Below are 22,207 nucleotides of genomic sequence, written 5' to 3' on the forward strand. Positions count from 1 at the left end.
GCTCTCTCGTCTTAAACCTTTCTATCTCGCTGCTCCTTCCCTCTGGAACTCTATCCCTGAATCCCTCCGTAGGGAACACTCACCCACTCTCTTTAAGGTAAAACTCAGCTGTTACCTTCTGGAGCACTAAAACATTATTTTGCCCAGTCCTGCGCTTAAGGACAAATGCCCATACCTGGTGCACTCTTACCTTCCAGTTTGTGCCTGTATGTTACCCAAACACTCAGATTGTAAGCTCTATGGGGCAGGGACCTCCTTCCTACTGTGTCTCACACCACATGGCACTTACTCCCTGTGTATTTATACTTATTTATTGTATTTATTATAACACTTGTCCTCCCTTTGTGTAATTGTGTATATTGTAAGATTGTACAGCGCTGCGTACCCTTGTGGCGCTTTATAAATAAAGTTATACATACATACATACATAAATACATACGATGATCAACATTAGGGAAGGTTCCCGAAGACCCACAGAAGTCTCCAGCATACATGTTCCGTATATATATCACATTGTGTGTGCAAATTAAAGAATAACTTTGCACTGAGCTGTCAGTTAAGATGCTGGGTCCCCAAGCTGGGTGCTGCCCCTTAAACAGGGACTGGGGCAGAGGGTTCGGCCTGAAACTTATTATGGTTGATCAGGTTTGAAAAGAATGTCAATTTATCTCTTAGATATTTCTGGAAGTCTAATTTGAAGGTCAATAGAATGAGATTTTCATGCTGGATACTCATGTAACTATGGCTATATGGTTGATATAGTAATATAAATATATGTTAAACCATAAAGGGATGACTGAACTGAAAAAGTCTGAAAACCACTGAGTTATGTGTTGGTTTAAAATGTAACCTCTTACACAATACCAAAATCATCTACTGGATGTCACATTAGACTACCATCTACTATTGGGATTATATTGACCATATATTCCCTCCCACACCTCTGGTACTCAGGGAAATGCCTTTTTTGTGGCCCAATCCTACCCTTGTGGTCCATAAAATTCTTGTATGACGCCAAATGGTTCAATCCACCGATTTGTTGTATATGGGATTATTGGCCCTCATCATAAAACGTGCACAGAACCAAGATGGTATCGTAGATATACACAAATAAAAAAAAATCTTAATTTGTTGATTTTAAGATGAAAAAGAAAAGCCACTGAATATGATTTTAATGATGCAACCTCATTTTAATGATGATTTTGCATAATGCAAACAATGAAATGATAATAGTTAAAAATAATGCCATCCTATAAGAAACAATCTTTTTATTAGCTTACAATAACGAAAACAAATTTTTGAATTGTTCACACAAAAACACACATTTGAGGGACGTGTAAACCGGTTGTTGCTACTGTACTTGCAAACAACACAAAAGCCTACGTTTCAGCTATGCCATAATATACAGCCTGCTCAGTTTTTTTGCCAGTTCCGAATGTTCTCAATGATCTGCTCTGCAGTTAGTTTCCCTTCTTGAAGTTGTCTCTCGATAAACTGCTGCAGCTCTTCCCATTTCTGAGAACCTTTGTCGATGCCATCCAGTACCATGGCGCGCGCAATTTCTGCTCGTTTGCTTATAATGTCCTCTCTTAAATGCGGGATTTCATCGAAGGATTTCCAGTCAAAGGGATGAGGGACTTCAACCTTAAGTTCTCCTTTACGTGTGGATATATAGGTCTTCATTTCTTCAGTGGCCGAATTCTGAATGCTTTGGAGAAGCTGGTTGACATACTCTATGAAAGAGTTGTAGTTTTGGATGATAATGTCAATGAGTCGGCTTGCCTCGGCAATAAGCTTCTCGTATGAATTTACAAACAGGTTAGATGTAGCTTGAAGTTTTTCATTAAGAATCTTATTGGCATTTTGTGAAAGTTGCCTGGCAGTTGCAGACCACTTAGTTACTCTATCTTCAAGATCTATTGAAGCCCTCCTTATGAGTTCTTTGCCTTGTCCATTAGCATTGGTCAGCAAATCGTTAGCATGTTGGTAATATTTTTTAACAAAGTCCTTTGTTTGTTCTGTAATTTCTGCAGTGTTAATTCCATATTGGGATGACAGATCCTTTAGTGAATCAACGATTTTCTGCAGCAGTTGAATGACCTTTTCTTCTATCTCATAATACTTCACTGACCAGCCCACAATATTTGGATCTAGATATTCTTCACGCAGTGCCTTGGCATAGACTTGCAGCTGCTTCAACTTTTCTGAAAGTTCTTCATGTCCGGTCTGGGCATACTTTTGGAGCTGGCTTGTAGCTTTCTTCAACTCTTCTACTAAGTTCTGAAGTTCTCTCGCGTAATCGGACTTCATGGCATCGCTATACATTTGCTGAAACTGAAGTTTGACATCTTCGATATTCTTAGTTTGCAAAGCCTTGATCATATCCACTGTTTTCTGAGTGATCACCTGTATAAAACTTTTAAGCTGATTGAGTGCACTTTCTAGACTTACGCCTTGAAGGTCCTGTATGGCCTTTTTGGTCATTCGTTCCAGATTAGCGCTAAAGCTTTTGCATGCATCTGTAATTTCTTTGCCCTTGATTGTTACTTCAGTACCGGGAATTTTAAGCTCAGTGCGGTTAATATACTGAACACATGCATCATAAATTTGTTGCATGGCTTTAAAAAACGCATCAATGTTGCTCGCTACATTTTTCATACCAAGGTTAAATAGCTCTTCACCTGTATACTTTCTGCTTTGTCCTGGCAACTGGAATCTTGTGTTTTTCACAAATTTAATAGCTGCATCAATCAAGTCTTTCATCTTATTTTGGTAGGCGCGTACTAATTCAATGGCTTTGTCTTTATATTCACCATCATTCAAGAACATTGACATATCCTTTGGATCTTGATACCATTTTTGGGCACTGTTGACGATTTCATTATATTTGTCACTGGCTCCTCTGGCTGTTGACTGCAACTGATATTCTATGTTGTTGATCTCATTGGCAGTAGATCTGTAGGTTGATGCAATTTTATCCTGGAGATTTTCCTTCATCTTTAGACCTGCTTCACTGATTTCCATTCCAAAATGCTCCTTGTGGTATTTATTGACACAATTATGGATGGAGTTGGAAATCTTTGGTAACCTTTCTTTCAAACCATTAAGTACATCCATAGCTGCTTCTTCTCTCCAGTTGATTTTGTACTGAATGCGTTCAGGATTTTTAAGGGACACCTCACCTTTCATTATTAATGTGTCTTTTCCTGGTGTTGACTAGAAGAAAAAAAGTTAAAGAAAAGTAAGTACAGGTTACTTACACCATTTACTAACAGTCAGATTTTTTTTCTCCTGATTTTTAGAGCTAAAAGTGGAGGAAAAAAACTTTTTCGAGATTTACTATGTGTCCAAACGGCTAAAACTCAGAATTCGACAATTTGCCAGCTAAAAGTTGCCGAGATCATGTACAAGTTAATGGCAGATGTCCCTTCCCTTTCCTTGGAAGATCCTTCTTTTGCCTCGGTTTTAGGCTATGAAGATTTTCATTCATCCAGGTCATGGTATATCTAGTATAAATAGTATAAATTATACTAGATACACCATGTTGGATGACTGAAATAATAGTATAAATTATTTATACTAGATCTAGAGGTTTTAGGTTTTTTACACAATTGAAAAAATTCTAGTTCTTGGGGCAACAATTCCAAAAAGTAGCAGATTCCGCGACTTTTTCCTGTGTTGACTTTTTCCCTTTGGATTTATTTGTAAATGTCAGACATTCGTGGAAGTGAGTTTAGTCGAATTTTCAAAAATAAAAATATGAGAAATGTTAGTTTAGTAAATGTGCCCCTAAGAGGCCCATTTATCAACATTCCCACTTTAGTGGTTTTAGAGGTCTTTGAATCCACAGATCCATGGATCAACTCATTTTCTAAAACAGTCTTTTAAAAAAATCACAGAAAAAATGTGAACAATACTAATTTTTCATTTTGTCGCACAAATAGTAAAAAAAAAACCCGAAAACCTCTAAAACCACAAAGGGAAGAATGATTAGCCGATTGAAAAAGCACAGTTGCCATTGACTTCAACAGACCTCGACTGCTTTTAGATGGCGTATTTTTGTTTTCAGATTTGTCACAGTTTTGATGCGTCATAAATTGGGGGTTTTTTTGCTAATTTTTTTCAAAAAAAACTTGAAACTTAAACTTTTTAAAGCCCACAACTATTAGTAAATGGGCCCCTAAGGGGCAGATTTATAAAAATGTGAGATTACAAATGACCACAGAAAAATTTATTTACCCACCAATGTATTTATCGTTGGGTTATAAGTCCCATTTGATAAATACGCTTCTAAAAATCCCGTAGGAATTATTAGAAAGTGGAGTTTTTCTGTAGTGAGTTCTAATTTCACATTGTAATAAATCTGCCCTTAAGGGGCATAATAATCCAAGTTTGAATGAGGAAACCTGCAGGATTTCTAGACATTTCATCCTTGATGAAATCTTGATTGGATTCATCTAATTAATCCATTACAATGTCAGTTATTAATGCATTTAGACCTTGAGACCACCCTCGGTTCATAGTTGAGTAGCTCATCGCTGTTAAGGGATATTTCTATGCATACTCACCAAGGACCGACTAAAGAGTTTCCCTTTCAGGGCTGAGGATTCCTTCTCAAGTACAAGCCCCAGAGTGCCGGCAGATGAAGATGACACGGATGAAGTTATTTTGTTATTTTCCTGTTGACTACGTATTTGGACATCTGTAAAGGTTGGACTTTTGATGTCTATATCAATGTTATGTCCAGGAATCCTAAAAAGGAAGAATTGGGCTAAGAATCAGTAATGGCCGAGAATGCTTCAATAAACAGTTTAGGCACATCATCTGACGGCCTAGGTTTACAACTTGTAACAGCTCTTACTATAGATGAGATACATTGATACATATTGAATCCCAAAGTCCATCAAGTTCAATCCCTCCAAATGAACCCCAGTGATTATATATACACCCTTATAGGTAGCCATAGATACTCACCTTCATAGATAGCCATTGATACACACACACATTCATATATAGCCTTATCCTTCTAAGGACTTGTGAGTTAGGCCTCACTGCAAGGCATTTTTATAATAGTACAACTTGAAAGTTGAACTACCTAGATCCTGGTACTAGATCATGATTTATGTTTAGTAAAATCATCATGCACTAAGCCAGGGATCCCCAACATTTTTTTACTCATGAGCCACACTAAGATGTAAAAAGTGTTGGTGATGCCAAATATGCGCTGTGATTGGCTATTTGGTAGCCCTATGTGAACTACTGGCCTACAGGAGGCTCTGCTTGGGGTAAAACTGTGTCTCTAGGCTTCCAAAACTTGCTTCCAAGCCAGAAATGTAAAAATGGCACCTACTTTGAGGCCACTGGGGGGAACATCAAAGGGGGTGGTGGGCACTAAGCTGTGTATCTGTAGTAACAAAAAGCAAGGTTACCTTAAACCATTAAAGTTGATATCGTCCTTCCAGTTTATGCTTAGATCAGTATGTGCAAATGTCCCCTGTAGAACAAGTCCATTTGTTGGTGCTGTGCTTGCTGATGCTACAGATAAAAAAAAAATGTTATTCCGTTCTGTAAAGCGTGTAAATGTGTATGTATGAGTTAGCTGAAAGGGAAAAGTTATGGAGAAACAGATTGTGAAAAGAAAAAGAGAGAAACCACCTTAGAAAAGGTAATTTCTATCTCTTAATACAGATGTAAGCTATATATTTATATATAGATGTGTAACTTACCATCAAGATCATATTCCAGAAAACGTAGTGTAGAACTGCTAGATGCATCGATTGAAGCCACAAAACCATCTGCATTGTTGGCCATTTTGTTTGTCCATGTCAGATTGTAGATTGGTGAAGAAAGCTGTGCAGTTCCAGCCAAAGCTCCAAAAGCTGGGATGAAAATGCCAGCGGGCAAGTTCATTTTGATTGGTGGGATCTCAATGTTCTGTTCTGGTATTTCTATCGTTGGCAAATCAATATCTGCTATTTTATTGACCAAGCTGTTAAAGTCTATGTTGTAAAAGCTTTTGGGCAGTGTGTACCTGGCCAGTGTAATCTGATGTTGTGGGATAGTGACTTCAAAGAAAGGTATCTTGTACTCTTCCACTGTAATGTACTTGGTAGTAATGTCAACTTTGGGAAACTTAATCTGTGGCAGTGAAGGTAAGTTGATGTCAAATGGCAAAGTGCTCTTGATTTCACTTATCTTTATGTTGTTCAGGTCCAGTTTAGTGGATGGAACATTCAGATTTGTGAACGGAACCTTAAAAGATGGGATTTCGAGAACAGATGGCACTTCTGGGAGTTCCATATCGCGCATTGTGTTTGGAAGGTCTTTCATCCATTGCGGTGGTTTCAGTGTTACAGCAGGGAATTTAATAACGAATCCATCTGCCACCTTATTGATTGGGATCGGGAACCAAAACCCTTCTTTGTTTTTGGTGTAAGTCACTGATGTTGATACATTTAAGTATTGCTGTTTATCTTCACTTGTTGTAACATCAAACTTCAAGATCTCCCAAAGGCTTTTTTCATATACTGGCAAGATAACATATTTTAGCATACTGGCATGCCCTTGCAGCGACCCATCAATCTGAAATCTTGCATCTGTCTTGTCATTGGACAGCTTCACATTATGAGCTAAAATAATGGTGTGAAAAGTTCCGTCCCCGTTAAGACCGATCTCCTGTTTTTCCTCATTAGCACTTAGTAAAATTTCCTGGTTTAATGCTAAATTTTCAAGCATTGAATTAGGTTGTTCGATCTTGACTTGGAGATTTGCCAGCAAACTCCAAAGAGCTAGTTCGAATGTAGCTTTGCAGTTTTGCAATCCCTTGGTTGTGAAAAGTGGTGTCACTCTTAGATAATTCTCCCCATTGTGCTCCCACACTGCATAAATTCGGCTTGTTGTTGCTTCTACTGCAAGGTTTTCTGCTACATCTAGGTTTCCTACACTATCTGCTTTAGAGCTGCCTACTAATTTCATAGATGATCTAAGACCATTGGAATTAAGGTATGTGTTGGCTTCATTGGTGAACTTTCCAGAAAAGCCTTGTTGGCCTAAAAGGGTACCGGTTATATCTCCATTGGTTTTTGTCTCCATGGAAAAATAAGATGTTAGACCCTCTATAGTCAAAGTGTGATCAATCATTCCTTTGCTCACCATTATTGCATCATTTTCGGAATAACTCAAGCTCATTTTTGATGAAAGATTGGGTTTCGTTTTTGTATTTCCATTCAGCTCCTGTTTGAATGTAAGTTGTATTATGGGTAGGCTCACTTTTGCATTTGTTACTACAGATGCTTCGATGTTTCTTTTTCCCAGTGACATTGAGCTTTCATGTTTTCCGTCAACAAATACATGTTTTACAGCAAGAGCAGTGGCTAATTTTAGCCCCCTTTTACGTGTCAAACCTGTTGTTCCATCTATGGTAAACTGCAGAGCGTTAATGATGGAGGTTGAGGCTACACTGATGCGAGCAGAAAGGTCAGATTGGTTATACAGTCCAGCACTTGTTGTTAATGAAATGACATTGGATTTAAATGAAAAATCATAAGTTAGATTTCCCATTGCTGGAATAGAAATGGTGTGTGGCCCGCTTGGCAGTTTCAATTTGGGGAGTGTAAGTTTGCGCAGAGTATTTGGTACATGAAGGACAGGGAGTTCCAATGATGGCAAAACTACTGTGTAGGTTGGTATGGAGAATCCCATCACAGGCAAGCTAAAGCTTGGTGTGCTGATTTCCTTTGGAATGACATAGCCAAATGCCGGAAGTTCTGCACTAAAAGGGGAAACTTCAATGTTGAGGAGTGGTATGGTGTACCCAGGTACTCTTATGGTTCTTGGTGCTTTACCAGCTGAATTTTCCACCTTGTACTTGTCAAACTTAGCTTTTGCTTCATTGTAGGAGTCCGTGAGCATTCTGAGTGTGTTGTCCCTTCCCTTCTCAAAGTTCTTTGTAAGAACTTTCATGTTGGAATTTATGGAGTCATATAAGGAATCTAGAGGCAACTGAATGGAATGCACGTCCATATTCTTCTTGTACTGAAGTTTCACATTCAAGTCAACATTCTGCTTGGTAGTTGTTAAAAGTTTCTTTAAACCAGCTTGTTCCCACAGAGAAAAGTCTTTTACTTCAGGTGTTTTCATTGACGTATATGGAACATTCATTTCAGGGATGCTTATTGGAATGGTCAGAAAATCAAGGTTTGCTTCACCATTCATTCCTACAATGGCCACAACAGAGTCTTCATTATTGCCAACGGAAATCGTATGTGAAACTTTATATTGATTGAATCTGCCATTGACTTGCCAAGATATTTGCTGAACATTTGTATTGAGTATAAAGTTGTAGTTGTTCAGGAACTCAATTTTGCCAGTGAGTTTTAAAGGAAAGCCAACTTTCAGATTTCCATTGTTTGTAGTAGACAGGTTTATATCAAATGGCTTTGCCGCAAATGTGAGAGCATTTTGAATTGTTCCAGTTGCGCGTCCGGAAAGTTCTGCATTATGAGTTGCTGTCAGTCCTAATGTCATGTCACTAAGCTGGCCACTTCCTTTAACAGATATAATACTGTTTCCAACATAAGGGGATTCGGCTTTTGAAGTTATATCAACATTTACATAACTTAATAAGGCTGAATCATATTTAAAAGCTTGGTCGAGCTTCAGGTACTTATCAGTTATCTTATTACTGCCGGACAACTCTACAAGAGATCCCATTATGTTGAATTTGAGATTGGATTGATGGGTACCTTCATCTGAAATCAAGGGACAGGCCCATTTCCAGTTGCCTTTGCCAGAAGAGATGAGTAGGATTCTGCCTGCCTCCAAAAATGACTCAACATCATTTTGAAGCTCAAGCTGACTTGAGATATCAAACTCAGGAATGTTGAGTTTATGAGAATACTTAGTGTTGCTTTCTGCTGTAATCCTGCCTTGTAGCCTAACGAGAATGGCATTGTCCAAGGAAGCTTCATTCTTCTCCGTTTTCAAACTAGCAACTGTCTGTACCTTTGTCTGAATATAACTTCCAGCAAATGTTGCTTCACTGTTGTGATCAAGTTTAAAATACTTGTTCGATGCCGCCACTGTTTCCTTTAGAATGAGCTGCTCCAACATTGGGGCTGAAATACGAGCATCGGCCACTAGGTTGAAGGCCAAAGCTTCAATCATTGATGTTGATGTGGCTGAGAGAGAAGCGATGAATTCTGGGTTCTTTTCAGAAACGGTGCCATTTTTCATTTCCGCCGCAGTTGAAAGTGTCAAGAACGGAGATTTTACTATAAAAGAGCTGGAGAGTTTGCCAAATGTTGGGACGGAAACAGAGTGTGGAATTTGCGGGAGTCGGAATTCAGGGATTTGAATATCAGCAAACTGGAAGTTGTTCAGATTTAGTTTGGGGATTTTGATTTCTGGTATCTGCATACTGGGCATGTTCATTTCAGGGAAAGTAATGGCAGGAAATCCCATGTCACTCATCTTCAGATCTTTCAGATATGTCTCTGGGGATGGCCATTGAAAATCACTGTGAAGTACTTGATCAATTATTCTCACAATCCTGAGTTTCAGTTCATGGAGATCAATCACATATGAAGGTACTTTGATGCTACTTAGAATGGTGAACTCCGGGATGACAAATCTTGATGGAATTTCAATCTCTTTTAATTTCTTCAAATTAATTTCCACTGATGGCACTTGCAAATCAGTTAACAGAATAGTAAAGGATGGAGTCTTGAAAGTGGCGTCTTTGAGAGCACGGAGGCTAACTTCAAATGGAGGGATGGTCATTAGCCCGAGATTCATTTCTGGCACTGGAAACCCTTCTTCGATGAACAGCTTGAATCTTTCTGCCCACTCTTCAATACTGTGTTCTTTAGCAAACATCTCAATCTTCTCAGACATATTCTTCCACTCATTTGTCACATATGTCACAATTCGTTGGTAAGCTTGGCTAAGTTTTTGCAAATATATTTGAATCTCCTGCTTTATATTCATAGAGTTTATTGTGTCTCTAACATCTTCAAGGTATTGGAGTATTCTAGTTCTTAGCTCGTTTAGGATAGCGGAGCTCATGATATCTTCATACCACTGCATCACAGCAGAAAGTCTGGTGTCTCTCACTTGCTGAACATATTCTGTGGCCATCACGCTTACATCATTCATATACTGTTTCAGGGCCTGTGCTTTTTGTGGCAACTCTAGAGCTTTCATGTTATCATTAATTGTCTGTCTCACCTCTTGTATCCAGTTATTGACATCATCCACAAACTTTTCATAATTGAATGATTTCAGCTTCATTACACATACATTAAGAAACTCATTGATGTCATCAACCAGCTTTTTGAAGTCATATTCTTTCACCTTTTTGACAGAGTCTTGAATAAAAGCCATTAGTCTTCTGTAATACATTTTGATATCAATATTGGTGAGCATGTCTGTTACTTTCTTAATTGTCTCTTTCACTTTTTGTTGGTTGAGAAGCTGAATAAAGTTTTCCAGCAGAGTTTGAACTTTCTTATCAATCTCATATTCTGAAACCACATCCTGCAGCTTGTCCACCACAGCATTGAATTTCTCTGTTACCTCATATTCCATGAGAAGAATGACAATATAATCTTGGATGTATTCAGCTGCTGTATTAATCTCATTGATTGGCAGTGCCCTCATCAACCTCTGTCTGTATTCTGAAAAGTCAATACTTTGAAAGTATTCTCTAACATTAATGGCAATTTGTTCAATATTAATGCTTTGAATCAAAGACTGTATCTTTTGTAGAATCTGCCGAAGATTAGCTTGGATTTGGTATAAATCATCAACATTTTTAATCCAAGCTGCTAAGCTTTCTCCTAACTCATTGATATTGATCTTTTCCACTTGATTTTGAAGGCCTTTGACCATATCAATAGCTTTTTCACGAATGTTATACTGCTTCTCCAACGACTTGACATTCTCAATAAATTGCTGCAGAAGTGTCTCAATGGCTTTGGTCAGTCGTTCCAGGTCATAATTTTCTTGAATGTATTGTTGGATTCCAGAAAGGTAAGACATCAGGTTCTCCCGAGCTGTTTGTAAAGTGCTCGATATTGCTTTGTAAAGCTCCTCTGAAGAAAGTTTAACGTCTTTTGTTAATGCAATCAGTTGTTCTTTTAGCTCATTAATCCTTCTTTCCAAATCCAAATTATTGATATAATCGTTCATTTGTTCTGGGATTTTGTTAAGGGTCATTTTGTATTTCTTTACATACTGGTCAATGTTAATGCTTTTCAGTGAGTTCTGCAGAGCTTGCAGGGATGTCAGCAAGATACTCCTTACCTTTTCAAATAGAGATCCAATGTTTTCGATAAAGGGCAAATTAATTACGTGCACATCTTTGTTTTTGTCGTACTTTACAAATCCAGAAATACTAAATTCCTGGGGAGTAGTCACGCTGTCTCTGAGACTTAAAGCATCTATTGGATTAAATACGCCAAATGGTGTTCGGATATGTCCGTCCAGTATAGAGAGGTCTGCTAGAGTCTGTCCGCTCAGTTCAATGCCTATTTTTTCAGCGTTGTTATAAAGGCTGAAATCCTGATTGTGTGTATTCTGGTTTAGCTGACTTTTCAATTTCCATGAACTTGCTTGCTCCGAAGGAGTAACCAGGGCATTCACCTTGTAATCTAGTAATGTAGTATGTCTATTTCGTGAATTAAGTGTATGACTTGTGGACCCTCTGAAATCATGGACTAAGTTAAAGGAAAGAGGCTCTGCTTTCAAGATGAATTTGCTATAGAGCTCTCCGGAATGATCTCCGAAAATGCTTAACCTACCATCTGCATTAGTATGAGAGTCAACAGTCACGGTAAATGGAGCCACCACGGAACGAATCGCATTAGTAAAACGCGTTGATTTGGTTTCAGAGTTCGTACTGCTGCTGAATGATGCAGAAAGGCCGGCAATCTCCATATTTACATTATGACTGTGGGCTGTGCCTTGGATATTCGCAACTGTGTCTGTTTTTACGTTTGCTGTCAGGTCACTGAAGGAGAAGGCATAGGAATGTTTTACGTTGTCTTTGTCAAAAGCCCCTCTCATATTTCCATTCACTTTGATACTGAACACCGCAAGCTCCATTTGCCCCATGTTACTTAACTGAAGTGCACCATATAGGAATTCATTGTTCAACATAGCTGTCATGGTGTATGGCTGCAGCTGTAGGTCAAATTCATGCTTGTAAGATTTGTCAGTGCTGAGAGCGTTTTCAAGTTTGGAATTAAAGTGTGCTAATGATCCACTAATGACCAGGTCGTTGCTGTTTTCTAGTTTCATTTGGTCATAGGATCCCATCATATTATTGGAGAACTTCAGTCCTTCTTTGCTGATTTTAAAGCTCAGGACATTTTTACTGCCTACGCCAAAAACAGTGGCTTGATAGACACTACCGAAGGACAGTTCTGTTAGAGCTGCTTTCCCATCGACAGTAAACTTGGCGTTATGTTCTTTGTATCGGCCATTGGCTGTCATTTTCATCATTCCTCCTGTTAATCCAATAGCGGCATTCAAGTCATTCTCCAAGGTCAAAGGACTAAAGTTAACATTAGTTGTAGCACTGGTGGATAACCCTTCTTGGGAGATCTTGAGAGTAGCTTTGTGGGCAGCCCGGTTAACTTGACTGTTAAGACTGACGTCGGCATTTAATTCAAGGCCTTGGGAATTCAAAGATCCAGAAAGTAGGGTGTAAAATCTGTTTCTCTTATAGTCTGCTTGGTATTCAGAACGAATTGCCGCCATTTGCCTTGACAGAGTAACTTCAAACTTATTCAGGCCAATCAAGTTGTAATAATTGCCATTTGTATCTGACTTATATGTGAGTTGTCTGTTTCGGTAATCTAGGGTCATAGTATTTGTTAGGGCTCCATCTTGAACATCGGTGGTTGAAGTTATTGTTACTCTTTCGCTAAGGATCATTGCAGACATTTTATTTGTTAACTTAATAATAGATAAGTCCACATTAAAACTTGATTCTGTATTTAATTGCAAGTTGTCTGTGTTAAAAGTAACCCTCAGTGTGTAATCGCTTGTCGTTAGCAATGATGCCAATTTAAACTGCCCGTTAATGTTATAATCACATGTCACAAGGTTATTGGTCGATGCTGTTTCAGCCTCTGAAGTGAAAGAGCCTTCAACCCCCAGTATGCTTTTGACGTCAAACATGATGGTTTCTTTCACTATTGGATTACTTTGGAAGTTATATGTTTCTTTCAGATTTATATTTGCCTCAAGAAGGTTATGAAGGACCGATCCGGTATATGACATTAGTACGAATTTATCTGGATTGTATGAAAAAGCGGCAGCACCTAGAGTAAAACAGAACCACAAAAAGTTAAAAATGGAAGTCAATGTCTGCCATTAGATATTTCATCCAACAATGCATAGTAACTGTAATGTATATCATATGTTAAGTTGAAACCACTATGATCATTGTCTCTAAAAATGACACTTACCATCAATTTTATATGACAAAATATCCCAAATGGCATTGGCTTTCATCTCATAGTCAGCCTTGTATGAAGGGAAATCACTTGGAGTGTTCCCGGCGCTGTAGGATGCAGACCAGTTGTAGTAATTGCTTTTTACATTTGATGAAAGGTCAATACTTCCAAACAATGGAACTTTCAGTTGGTAGGACTCTGGGATGGTGAAGGAAGGAATCCGGAACTCCTTGGAGGGAAACTTCAGTCCAATGGATGGCATATCAACTGGAGGGGATCTCATGCTCATCAGTTGTTTAGTTGTCCTTCCTCCATAGGGTAATGGAATAGTGATGTCTATACTGTCCTTGCTAAACATGCCTCTGATTCTTCCATTGCTGCAATAAAATAGTATAGTATGAAATACCATACCTCAGTAGAGGTAAAGGACCCATTATCCAGAATGCTTGGGACCAAGGGTATTCCAGATAAGGGGTCTTTTCGTAATTTGGATCACCATACCTTAGGTCTACTAAAAATCAATAAACCATTAATTAAACCCAATAGGATTGTTTTGCATCTAATAAGGATTACTTATATCTTAGTTGGGATCAAGTACAGGTACTGTTTTATTATTACAGAGAAAAGGGAATCATTTAACCATTAAATAAACCCAATAGGGCTGTTCTGCCCCCAATAAGGGGTAATTATATCTTAGTTGGGATCAAGTACAGGTACTGTTTTATTATTACAGAGAAAAGGGAATCATTTAACCATTAAATAAACCCAATAGGACTGTTCTGCCCCCAATAAGGGGTAATTATATCTTAGTTGGGATTAAGTACAAGGTTCTGTTTTATTATTACAGAGAAAAAGGAAATCAGTTTTAAAATTCTGAATTATTTGATTAAAATGGAGTCTATGGGAGACAGGCTTTCCATAATTCGAAGCTTTCTTTATTACGGGTTTCTGGATAAGGGATCCCATACCTGTATATATAATTTCCTTTATTACAAACCTAAGTATATAATTTAGGTTTCAACACTTTCAGGTTAAGTCCCGTTTACCTGTTCAGGAAGAGTATCTCTGGAAGAGGTGGAAAACCCAATTCTGGAAAGTCCAGTTCCTTCAGCGCAGTCAGTTTATTATGGAGGGTATTTGCAAAGGGGATATCTTTTGATGTCTTCTTCAGCCAGTTATTTGCAGCCTGCAGGTAAAATTAAACTTTAATTACAAGTGTACTAATTATTTAGGTTATGGCCTGAATCTCTATATATTGGTATGAATTCTATCTTTTGTTGTATATTTGATTTTTCGGGCATACTGAAAGGTTTCTATTTAGACACAGTTAATAACAATAATAATAATGTACCTTTATCAACGGTACCTGAGCCAACACTCATATGTTAACCTAATATTAAGAAACGCTTACCACCAGTGACTGTGAAGCAATGTGCCTCATTGTCATGTCAGTCTGGGCAACCTTGAAATCCAGAGCCTCGTTGGCATAGTTCTTCATCATCTCTGGATAATTATAGACATCTGAGAACTCAACATCAGGAAGCTGAGATATAATCTTCTTTACATTTGTGTTAGTCTCCGTGCTCCATTCTAGGTCAATCTTTTCATTATCTAAAAACAAAACATAGCAAATCAAATTAACATCAAGACCCCAATCCAAGACCTAAGGCAGATGTGGTATTTGGACTGCTGCAGTAAGGGAGAACCATGTTGGTCTATAAGCCCCTCCAGTTAGTGAATGCTGTGCATTGATGAGTGGTCCCTCTCTGGAAATACTTTCATTGTTAATTCCCATAGTCATATATCCTGTAAGAAATCCATTGTTACTTTCTATGACCATAGAAAAGTAAATAGAAGCTTTAAAATAGGCATATTAAGACAAAGCAGATTACAGAGCGCTGGTAAGGCCCCATCTAGAATATGCTGTTCAGTTTTGGTCTCCAGTGCTCAAACGGGACATGATTGAGTTAGAGAGGGTCCAGGGAAGGGCAACTAAGCTGGTAAAGGGTATGGGAAGTCTCAGTTATGGGGAAAGACTGGCCGGGTTGGGTTTGTTTACACTGGAGAAGAGACGCTTAAGAGGTGACATGATAACTATGTATAAATATATAAAGGGATCATATAATAACCTTTCTAATGTTTTATTTACCAGTAGGTCCTTCCAACGGACACGAGGGCACCCACTCCGTTTAGAAGAAGGGAGGTTCCATTTAAATATTTGGAAAGGATTTGTTACAGTGAGAGCTGTGAAGTTCTGGAATTCCCTCCCCGAATCAGTCGTGCTGGCTGATACATTATATAGCTTTAAGAAGGGGCTGGATGGATTTAGCAAGTGAGGGAATACAGGGTTATGGGAGATAGCTCTTAGTACTAGTTGATCCAGGGACTGGTCTGATTGCCATCTTGGAGTCAGGAAGGAATTTTTTCCCCTCTGCGGCAAATTAGAGAGGCTTCAGATGGGGTTTTTGCCTTCCTCTGGATCAACTAGCAGTTAGGCAGGTTATACAGTATATAGGCATTATGTTTGAATGTGATGGACATATGTCTTTTTTTAACCTAACTTACTATGTTACCAATATGGTACAGCACCACTGGAAACAATGACGTACCATATGTAAAGGCTACACTTCCAGATCCAGACAAGGAGCAGATCTGAGCAGAAGACTGCATCTGAATTCTGAGGGACTGTACAAAGTCTTGTAGAGAAGCTTGAGATGTTAATTGCACTTTCAGGCGTGGGATAGATAGCATGCCTTCCATTTGAGCATCACGCATTCCATCATAGCTGCCAAAAGAATTGGAACCATAATTAGTTTTTTTTTCATGCTTCAAACTGTTGCTTTTCATAAGATCTATATAATATTCTTAATAATAATACATTCTAGGATTACCTTATCTTTCCAGTAAGGGTAACTTCTGGAACTTGCTGGTTGTGGACATCAAGCATAACAGCATATGACTTCTTTGACTCAGTGGATTCATCATTTAGTTTCATAATGGCACCGAAGTTCACATCATAATTTGGAACTTGTACGTCGCTTGTCAAGATCACCTTATTGCGGTTGTACTTTGTGATCAGTTTAGCATCAGATGGACCTGATCCTACATTTAAATGATATGTATATTGAGCTTTTGATATTATGTATTATAAAATAAACCCAGACGGCACTGTTCTGTTAGAATATATAGTTACCTTCAGCTTGAGCAGACAATATGAACGTATCAACCATGTCTTCATCTTCCCTATTCAGATTGTAGCTTGCTATTACAGAGTACTCTTCCACTTCTCCAGTTGGCTGAATCTCCAGGTCAAATCTGGAAAATTTCAGATTGTTAGTTAGATAGTTATGAAGAAAATTTTAGATTTGTTAGTAACCACAATGGTCCATTATATGGTCCAGCTAAAGAACGTTCTACAATATAATATATTTGATATATATTGTACATTTTTGGTTATAAAATAGCCATATTTGTAGTTGATAAGATAAATACAAAGAAGAGTGATGAGCAAACAGGGTCGGACTGGGGTGTGGAGGGCCCACCGGGGCGCCCATAGCGTACCCCCCTGAGGGCCCCCCAACCCCCTCGCAGGGCCCCTCCAAAGCCCCTCGCAGGCCCCCCCACCCGACGACCTTCCCCGAGCGCGTAAATATAACGCGTCAGGGCAGGAGAGTTCGGGCAGGGGGAGCGCCGCAAGGGTTGGGTCTGGGCCACCGGGGCCCACTAGAGCCAGGGCCCAGTCCGACCCTCTGAGCAAATCTTTTCACTGGGCATGGATTCACATCAAATTTCAGCATTTTACCATTGGTGAAAATTTGAAGTTGCTTCAAAATAGGCGCGGTCGGGTCAAAAAAGGACTCGACCACGTCAAAAAAAGGTGTGGTCGCTTCAAAAAAAGGCACAGTCGTGTCAAAATAGGCGCTGGGGTGGCAAAAAAAGGCACGGACACATCACACAAAGATGTGGACATGTAAAAAAAGTCATGTGCATTAAAAAAACATGTGGCACCCGTGTTTGCAGGATTTTGGGGTGTTTCGTGAATTTTTCCATAGATTCGGGAATTTGTCGACAAAGCGGGCCAGATTAGTTTATCACTAATTAAGAAGTATACTGATGGTCCACCAAATGAAATCTTAACCTGCATGCACTTGGGTTCCAGATTAAAGTATTCTTTGTAAGAAAAGAGAACATGTCTGACTAACCTTGCCTCTCCAGTCAGAGGGAAGTAAGGAGCGCCTTCCTTGCCACTTGCATTGGAGTATTCCAGATTCGTGCAGGAATTTATTCCTTTAAACAAAGGCCTGCAAGATGCCTGTGCCACTCGGTTTTGAAGTATAGAAGCCATGATCTCTGTCTTTGATGCGAAGACCAAGTTAAGCTGATTTCTAAAAGCAAGAACAAATTCTAGTTAATTTTGCTGTTTCCCATTACATGAAGAAGTTCCTTCATTTAAGGAACAAAGACATGGACACTGACCCAGGCCTTCAGCTTGAGAAGGTACAAAGTGTCCTAGAATATGGGCAGGAACTTAAATGAACCCAAGACCAGTAAGTAAACATTACAGGAACATATAAATGTCTACATTTACTTTACAATGCCTGGTCACCGGTCTTTGTGAGTCCCTGCTCATATTCTGGGATACAAAACTGCCTAAAGGCTGTGTTTATCTCCAATCTAAGCATATTTAGGTATGTTTACATACAGGATCAATTAATAAAAAGGCTTGCCTATTATGCCTAGAAAATACAAATAATGAATAAGATTCATTATCACACGTACCTGATGCTGAACAGCTTGGTTGGTGTCTTTGGTGCTGGGATGGAAAATTTAAGTTGCCCTTCTTTCATGGAAAATCGTCCTTCAAATCCAGATTCATGATAGAGATTAGTATTCATCAGTACTGCGTGTCTAGAAAACTCCGGAATCTGAATTCCCATTTGAGTGACAAATTCCACAGCAACCGCTGGTTTCATAGAGAGTTCTGCTCTTATCTAGGGAGTCAAATAAACATTACTCAGAAGTTTTCTCATCTCTGAACTTTTCATTAGAGGTAAATGAAGAGCAAAAGTGGATTGACCTTAATAAGACTCTCAATGGATATCAGCTGTTGATATCACTCTGCCTTTCTAGTTTGCTCTTTTGTTTTGCTCAACTGGTGGTCAGTGGTGGTAATGTGTGTAACGTACAGAGAAGTGATCCCCAACTAGTGGCTCGTGAGCAATATGTTGCTCACCACCCCCTTTGATGTTGCTCCCAGTGGCCTCAAAGTAGGTGCCATTTTTACATTTCTGGCTTGGAGAAAAGTTTTGGAAACATGGAGACACAGTTTTACCCCAAGCAGTTCCCATGGGGCTAACAAATAGCCAATCACAGCCCTTATTTGGCATCCCCAAAGATTTTTTTTCATTCTTGTATGGCTCGCGAACACCTTTTACATCTGAGCGTGGCTCAAGAGGTATGTCCTGGTATGTGTAGGTGACCTAGCAGGATACTGGTGTACTTCAAGAGCTAAGACATACAGAGCTACTTGTCGCGACTACAAAATTGACAATACTAATAATTACTGATAATTATCTCTATAATTATCTGTGTTTTAGCAGAGGCAATTCTCAGTATTGTCTGTGGCAGGGTATTTTTAATAGCCGTAATAGCAGGCTACAAGTAGCTCAGTGTGTCTTAGACCTTAGATTAGGGGTCCCCAACCTTTCTTACTCGTTAACCAGAGTGAAATGTAAAAAGACTTGGAGAGCAACTCAAGCACCATAAAAGTTCATGGAGGAGCCAAATAAGGGCTGTGATTGGCTATTAGGCAGCCTCTATGCACCCTATCAGCTTACAGGGGGCTTTATTTGGTAGGAAATCTTGTTTTTATTCAACCAAAACTTGCCCCCAATTCAGGAATTGAAAAATAACTCCCTGGTTTGGGGGCACTGGGAGCAACATCCAAGGGGTTGGGGAGCAACATGTTGCCTCTGAGCCACTGGTTGGGGATCCACTGCCCTTAGATCATCACTTGCATTGTGTGCCTTAGAGCCCTAATCCTTAACCAGTGCCTCAATATTTTCAAGTAAACACTGTCCCACTCAAAACTTAGTGGAATGTGGCTCATAATGTAGAAAAAAATAGGAATCTCTGTCCTAGAATGATGTACTTGAGGAGAGCAGTTTTCCCTTTTGTCATCCTTCAAGGAGCTCAGCGCTATAGAAACATATCCCGTTATTGTTTCTTATATGAATGGTTGTGGTGTCATTATGGAAAATCTTTGGGTCATTTCTAATCACTTCTGTCATAGTATTTGCCTTGTTTACCATGAACCATTCATGGAATATTATTTCTCCGTCATGCTTTTCATTAATAACACGGATTTCACTTTGAATGGATATGGTGATTAGAATAAATAAACCGCTGCTCGACAAATGACTAAAAAGGCACTAAAACTGAATAAACAAATAATAACAGCGGAAGGGGAAGAACTGCAAAGGGTTTCTTAATGGATTTGCTGATGCAATCTGTCGTAGCAATAAATCATCTATGAGAGTTTATTTAATGTACAAGATTTGCCATTGTGATTATTTTATGTGTAGAGATGTAACAAATGCTTTGACTTACATTTCTCCCTCCGAACTTCATACCAGCCCGTGTCCCAGGGGCAATTACACCGGAAAATGAGACTTGAAGCTGGAGGCCAGATCCTGTAGGCAAGTCAAACTCATTGTCCATAAAGATGTAATGAAGGAAGAGATCAGTCTCAGCTCCCTTGGATATGGCCTTCATGATCTGCAAATGAAAGGATCACATTGATATCCCATAATCGTTTTCGAGTATTATTGTAAATGAGCCTTTCCATTGATCTATGGGTCGACTAATTTCTTCCAGATTATCAAGTTATCCTTGAATAGTTAACAAACGTATTTTATATATTCATTTTTAAAAGGCGTTTACAGTTGAATGACTACCAAGGGAACTAAGAGGGGGGTTAAGAACAAGGGATATAAAAGCAGGAAGACAAAACAAGGGAAATATTACATTAGGAGTGTATTCAGAGGTCGTTATATGGGTGATTTGGAAACTCCCATCTCACCAGCAGCATTATTTGTATAAGGCTTGGCTCCAGTAATCCGAGTAGCCCCAACTTGGATTTAAAAAGGAAACTGCCATTGATATAAACATGTTCCCTAACTGTACTTAATGTGGTAGTGTAGTAGTAGTAGTAGTGTGTTCCCTCACCTTTTTGCAAACAACCCAACCACGCTGTGCGCCGTTAGTGATTTGCTGCCCAGCCAATTAGAGCAGCCGAAATGTGTCAGTGACTCACAGCATGAGTGTGTTTGTTTACAGCTGGAAAATGTTAGGTTGAAGAACTGAATGTATAAACTGTAAAAAGACCTTTCTTACATTCCCATGCATTTTGTTTCATAATAATGACAATTCCTCTTTAATGTCAAAGAATATTCAAGGCACACTGTGATGTAATTCTATGCCAGATTATATTAATTGCCCTATACATGGCCAGTAAATCATGTTAAGGTAGGCTAATTTGTACCGACATGGATAATTAAGGTAAAAGCTATGGTACCTGAGCCGGCAGCTCTTGAGTAGTATGTAAAGTCCTTAACAGCATGGATCCAAGAGTTCTGAAGTCGTTCAGTTGCAAGTAGCCCAGTTCTTTCCCAAGGATTTCAAGGTATAATTTTGCTTCAGGGGCATAGTTGGATCTCACTTCCTTTATCAGTTTCTCAACATTGTATAAAATTGCTTTAGTCAAGTCCTAAAATAAATACATTGTAATACAGCATTGCATTAAAAGACATAAACCCACACAAAAATGTAATCAGTGAACAGCCTCTTTGAAACCTTTCAATATCTGCCACTCCGGTGGTTGAAAGCTTAACAGTAAAGCTGCAGCATCCCCTTAATCACTTGGGATTCCTTCTCCTCCTGTAACCCACTCAGCCCCCTCTCACGGGAATTTACTTTGACTACTGGCTACTGAGCATGCTCAGTTCTTCTCAACTAAGGTCCCCAAACACACCCTCCAGTTTAGCAGCCAGTGAAAAGATGACATTGCTGGTTCCCATAGAAACTCTGCTCTAGCTGTCTGCTCCTATTTTTTTCCTAACCTACTCTCCTGAGTAAGATCTGCCTGTGTAAGCCTGCATTATTCATTACATTAACTTTACAGTGTACATGTGCTGTTTGCAAATGTAAATGTCATTGATGTGTCAGAGGTAAAATGTTAACGGCTATTTGTTTTAGGAAAGTGTGATGGCACTGGAAAACAGAGGGGATATATGCAGTACAAATTATGCCATATACATTGTAGAAAAATGTAGGCTTTACATGTACAAACAACTTTCTTTTCTTATTAGAAATACAATATGGGGGCTATTTATAATGGTGAAAGTGACTTACAAATGGTGTCAAATATTGTGAGGACCCATTTTGGTCTTTATCCTGACATAGAATGAAACACTTGGTCTACCCTTGATGTACTCTGGTCTTTTTTCAACCCTATGTAACTATGTAACTATGTACCCAGATGGCTGCTGTGTGGGTGATCATATCAACATATTAGAATGAACTTTATGCACCTCCCACAGTTCCCATTTTCAAGTTGTTCATCTTATTAACCTCTAGATATAATACAATCTGGGTCTCATATAGGAATAATAATTACTATAATAATAATTACAATGTGCAAATAATAGCCTTATTACATGCAACGGGAAATGTCTAAACCTTGT

General features: G+C 38.9%; 1 protein-coding gene across 1 annotated transcript in view; it reads right to left on the reverse strand.

Annotated features, from left to right (window-relative positions):
* Positions 1-1,166: 1,166 nt before the first annotated feature.
* The window catches only part of apob (apolipoprotein B), a 35,957-nt gene continuing 14,916 nt past the window's right edge, over positions 1,167-22,207 (reverse strand). Inside the window, exons 16-29 of the mRNA XM_002934492.5 lie at positions 21,040-21,231; positions 20,073-20,240; positions 18,243-18,454; positions 17,666-17,848; positions 16,657-16,778; positions 16,355-16,565; positions 16,073-16,248; positions 14,875-15,074; positions 14,510-14,649; positions 13,476-13,840; positions 5,727-13,328; positions 5,430-5,535; positions 4,569-4,752; positions 1,167-3,216 (exon numbers count right to left, since the gene is read on the reverse strand). Coding sequence (XP_002934538.3) covers positions 1,414-3,216; positions 4,569-4,752; positions 5,430-5,535; positions 5,727-13,328; positions 13,476-13,840; positions 14,510-14,649; positions 14,875-15,074; positions 16,073-16,248; positions 16,355-16,565; positions 16,657-16,778; positions 17,666-17,848; positions 18,243-18,454; positions 20,073-20,240; positions 21,040-21,231 — 11,664 coding nt within the window. The 3' untranslated portion in view covers positions 1,167-1,413. The remainder of the gene's footprint in view (positions 3,217-4,568; positions 4,753-5,429; positions 5,536-5,726; positions 13,329-13,475; positions 13,841-14,509; positions 14,650-14,874; positions 15,075-16,072; positions 16,249-16,354; positions 16,566-16,656; positions 16,779-17,665; positions 17,849-18,242; positions 18,455-20,072; positions 20,241-21,039; positions 21,232-22,207) is intronic.

This window comes from Xenopus tropicalis, chromosome 5 (assembly GCF_000004195.4).
Source record: "Xenopus tropicalis strain Nigerian chromosome 5, UCB_Xtro_10.0, whole genome shotgun sequence".
Classification (NCBI taxonomy): Eukaryota; Metazoa; Chordata; class Amphibia; order Anura; family Pipidae; genus Xenopus; species Xenopus tropicalis.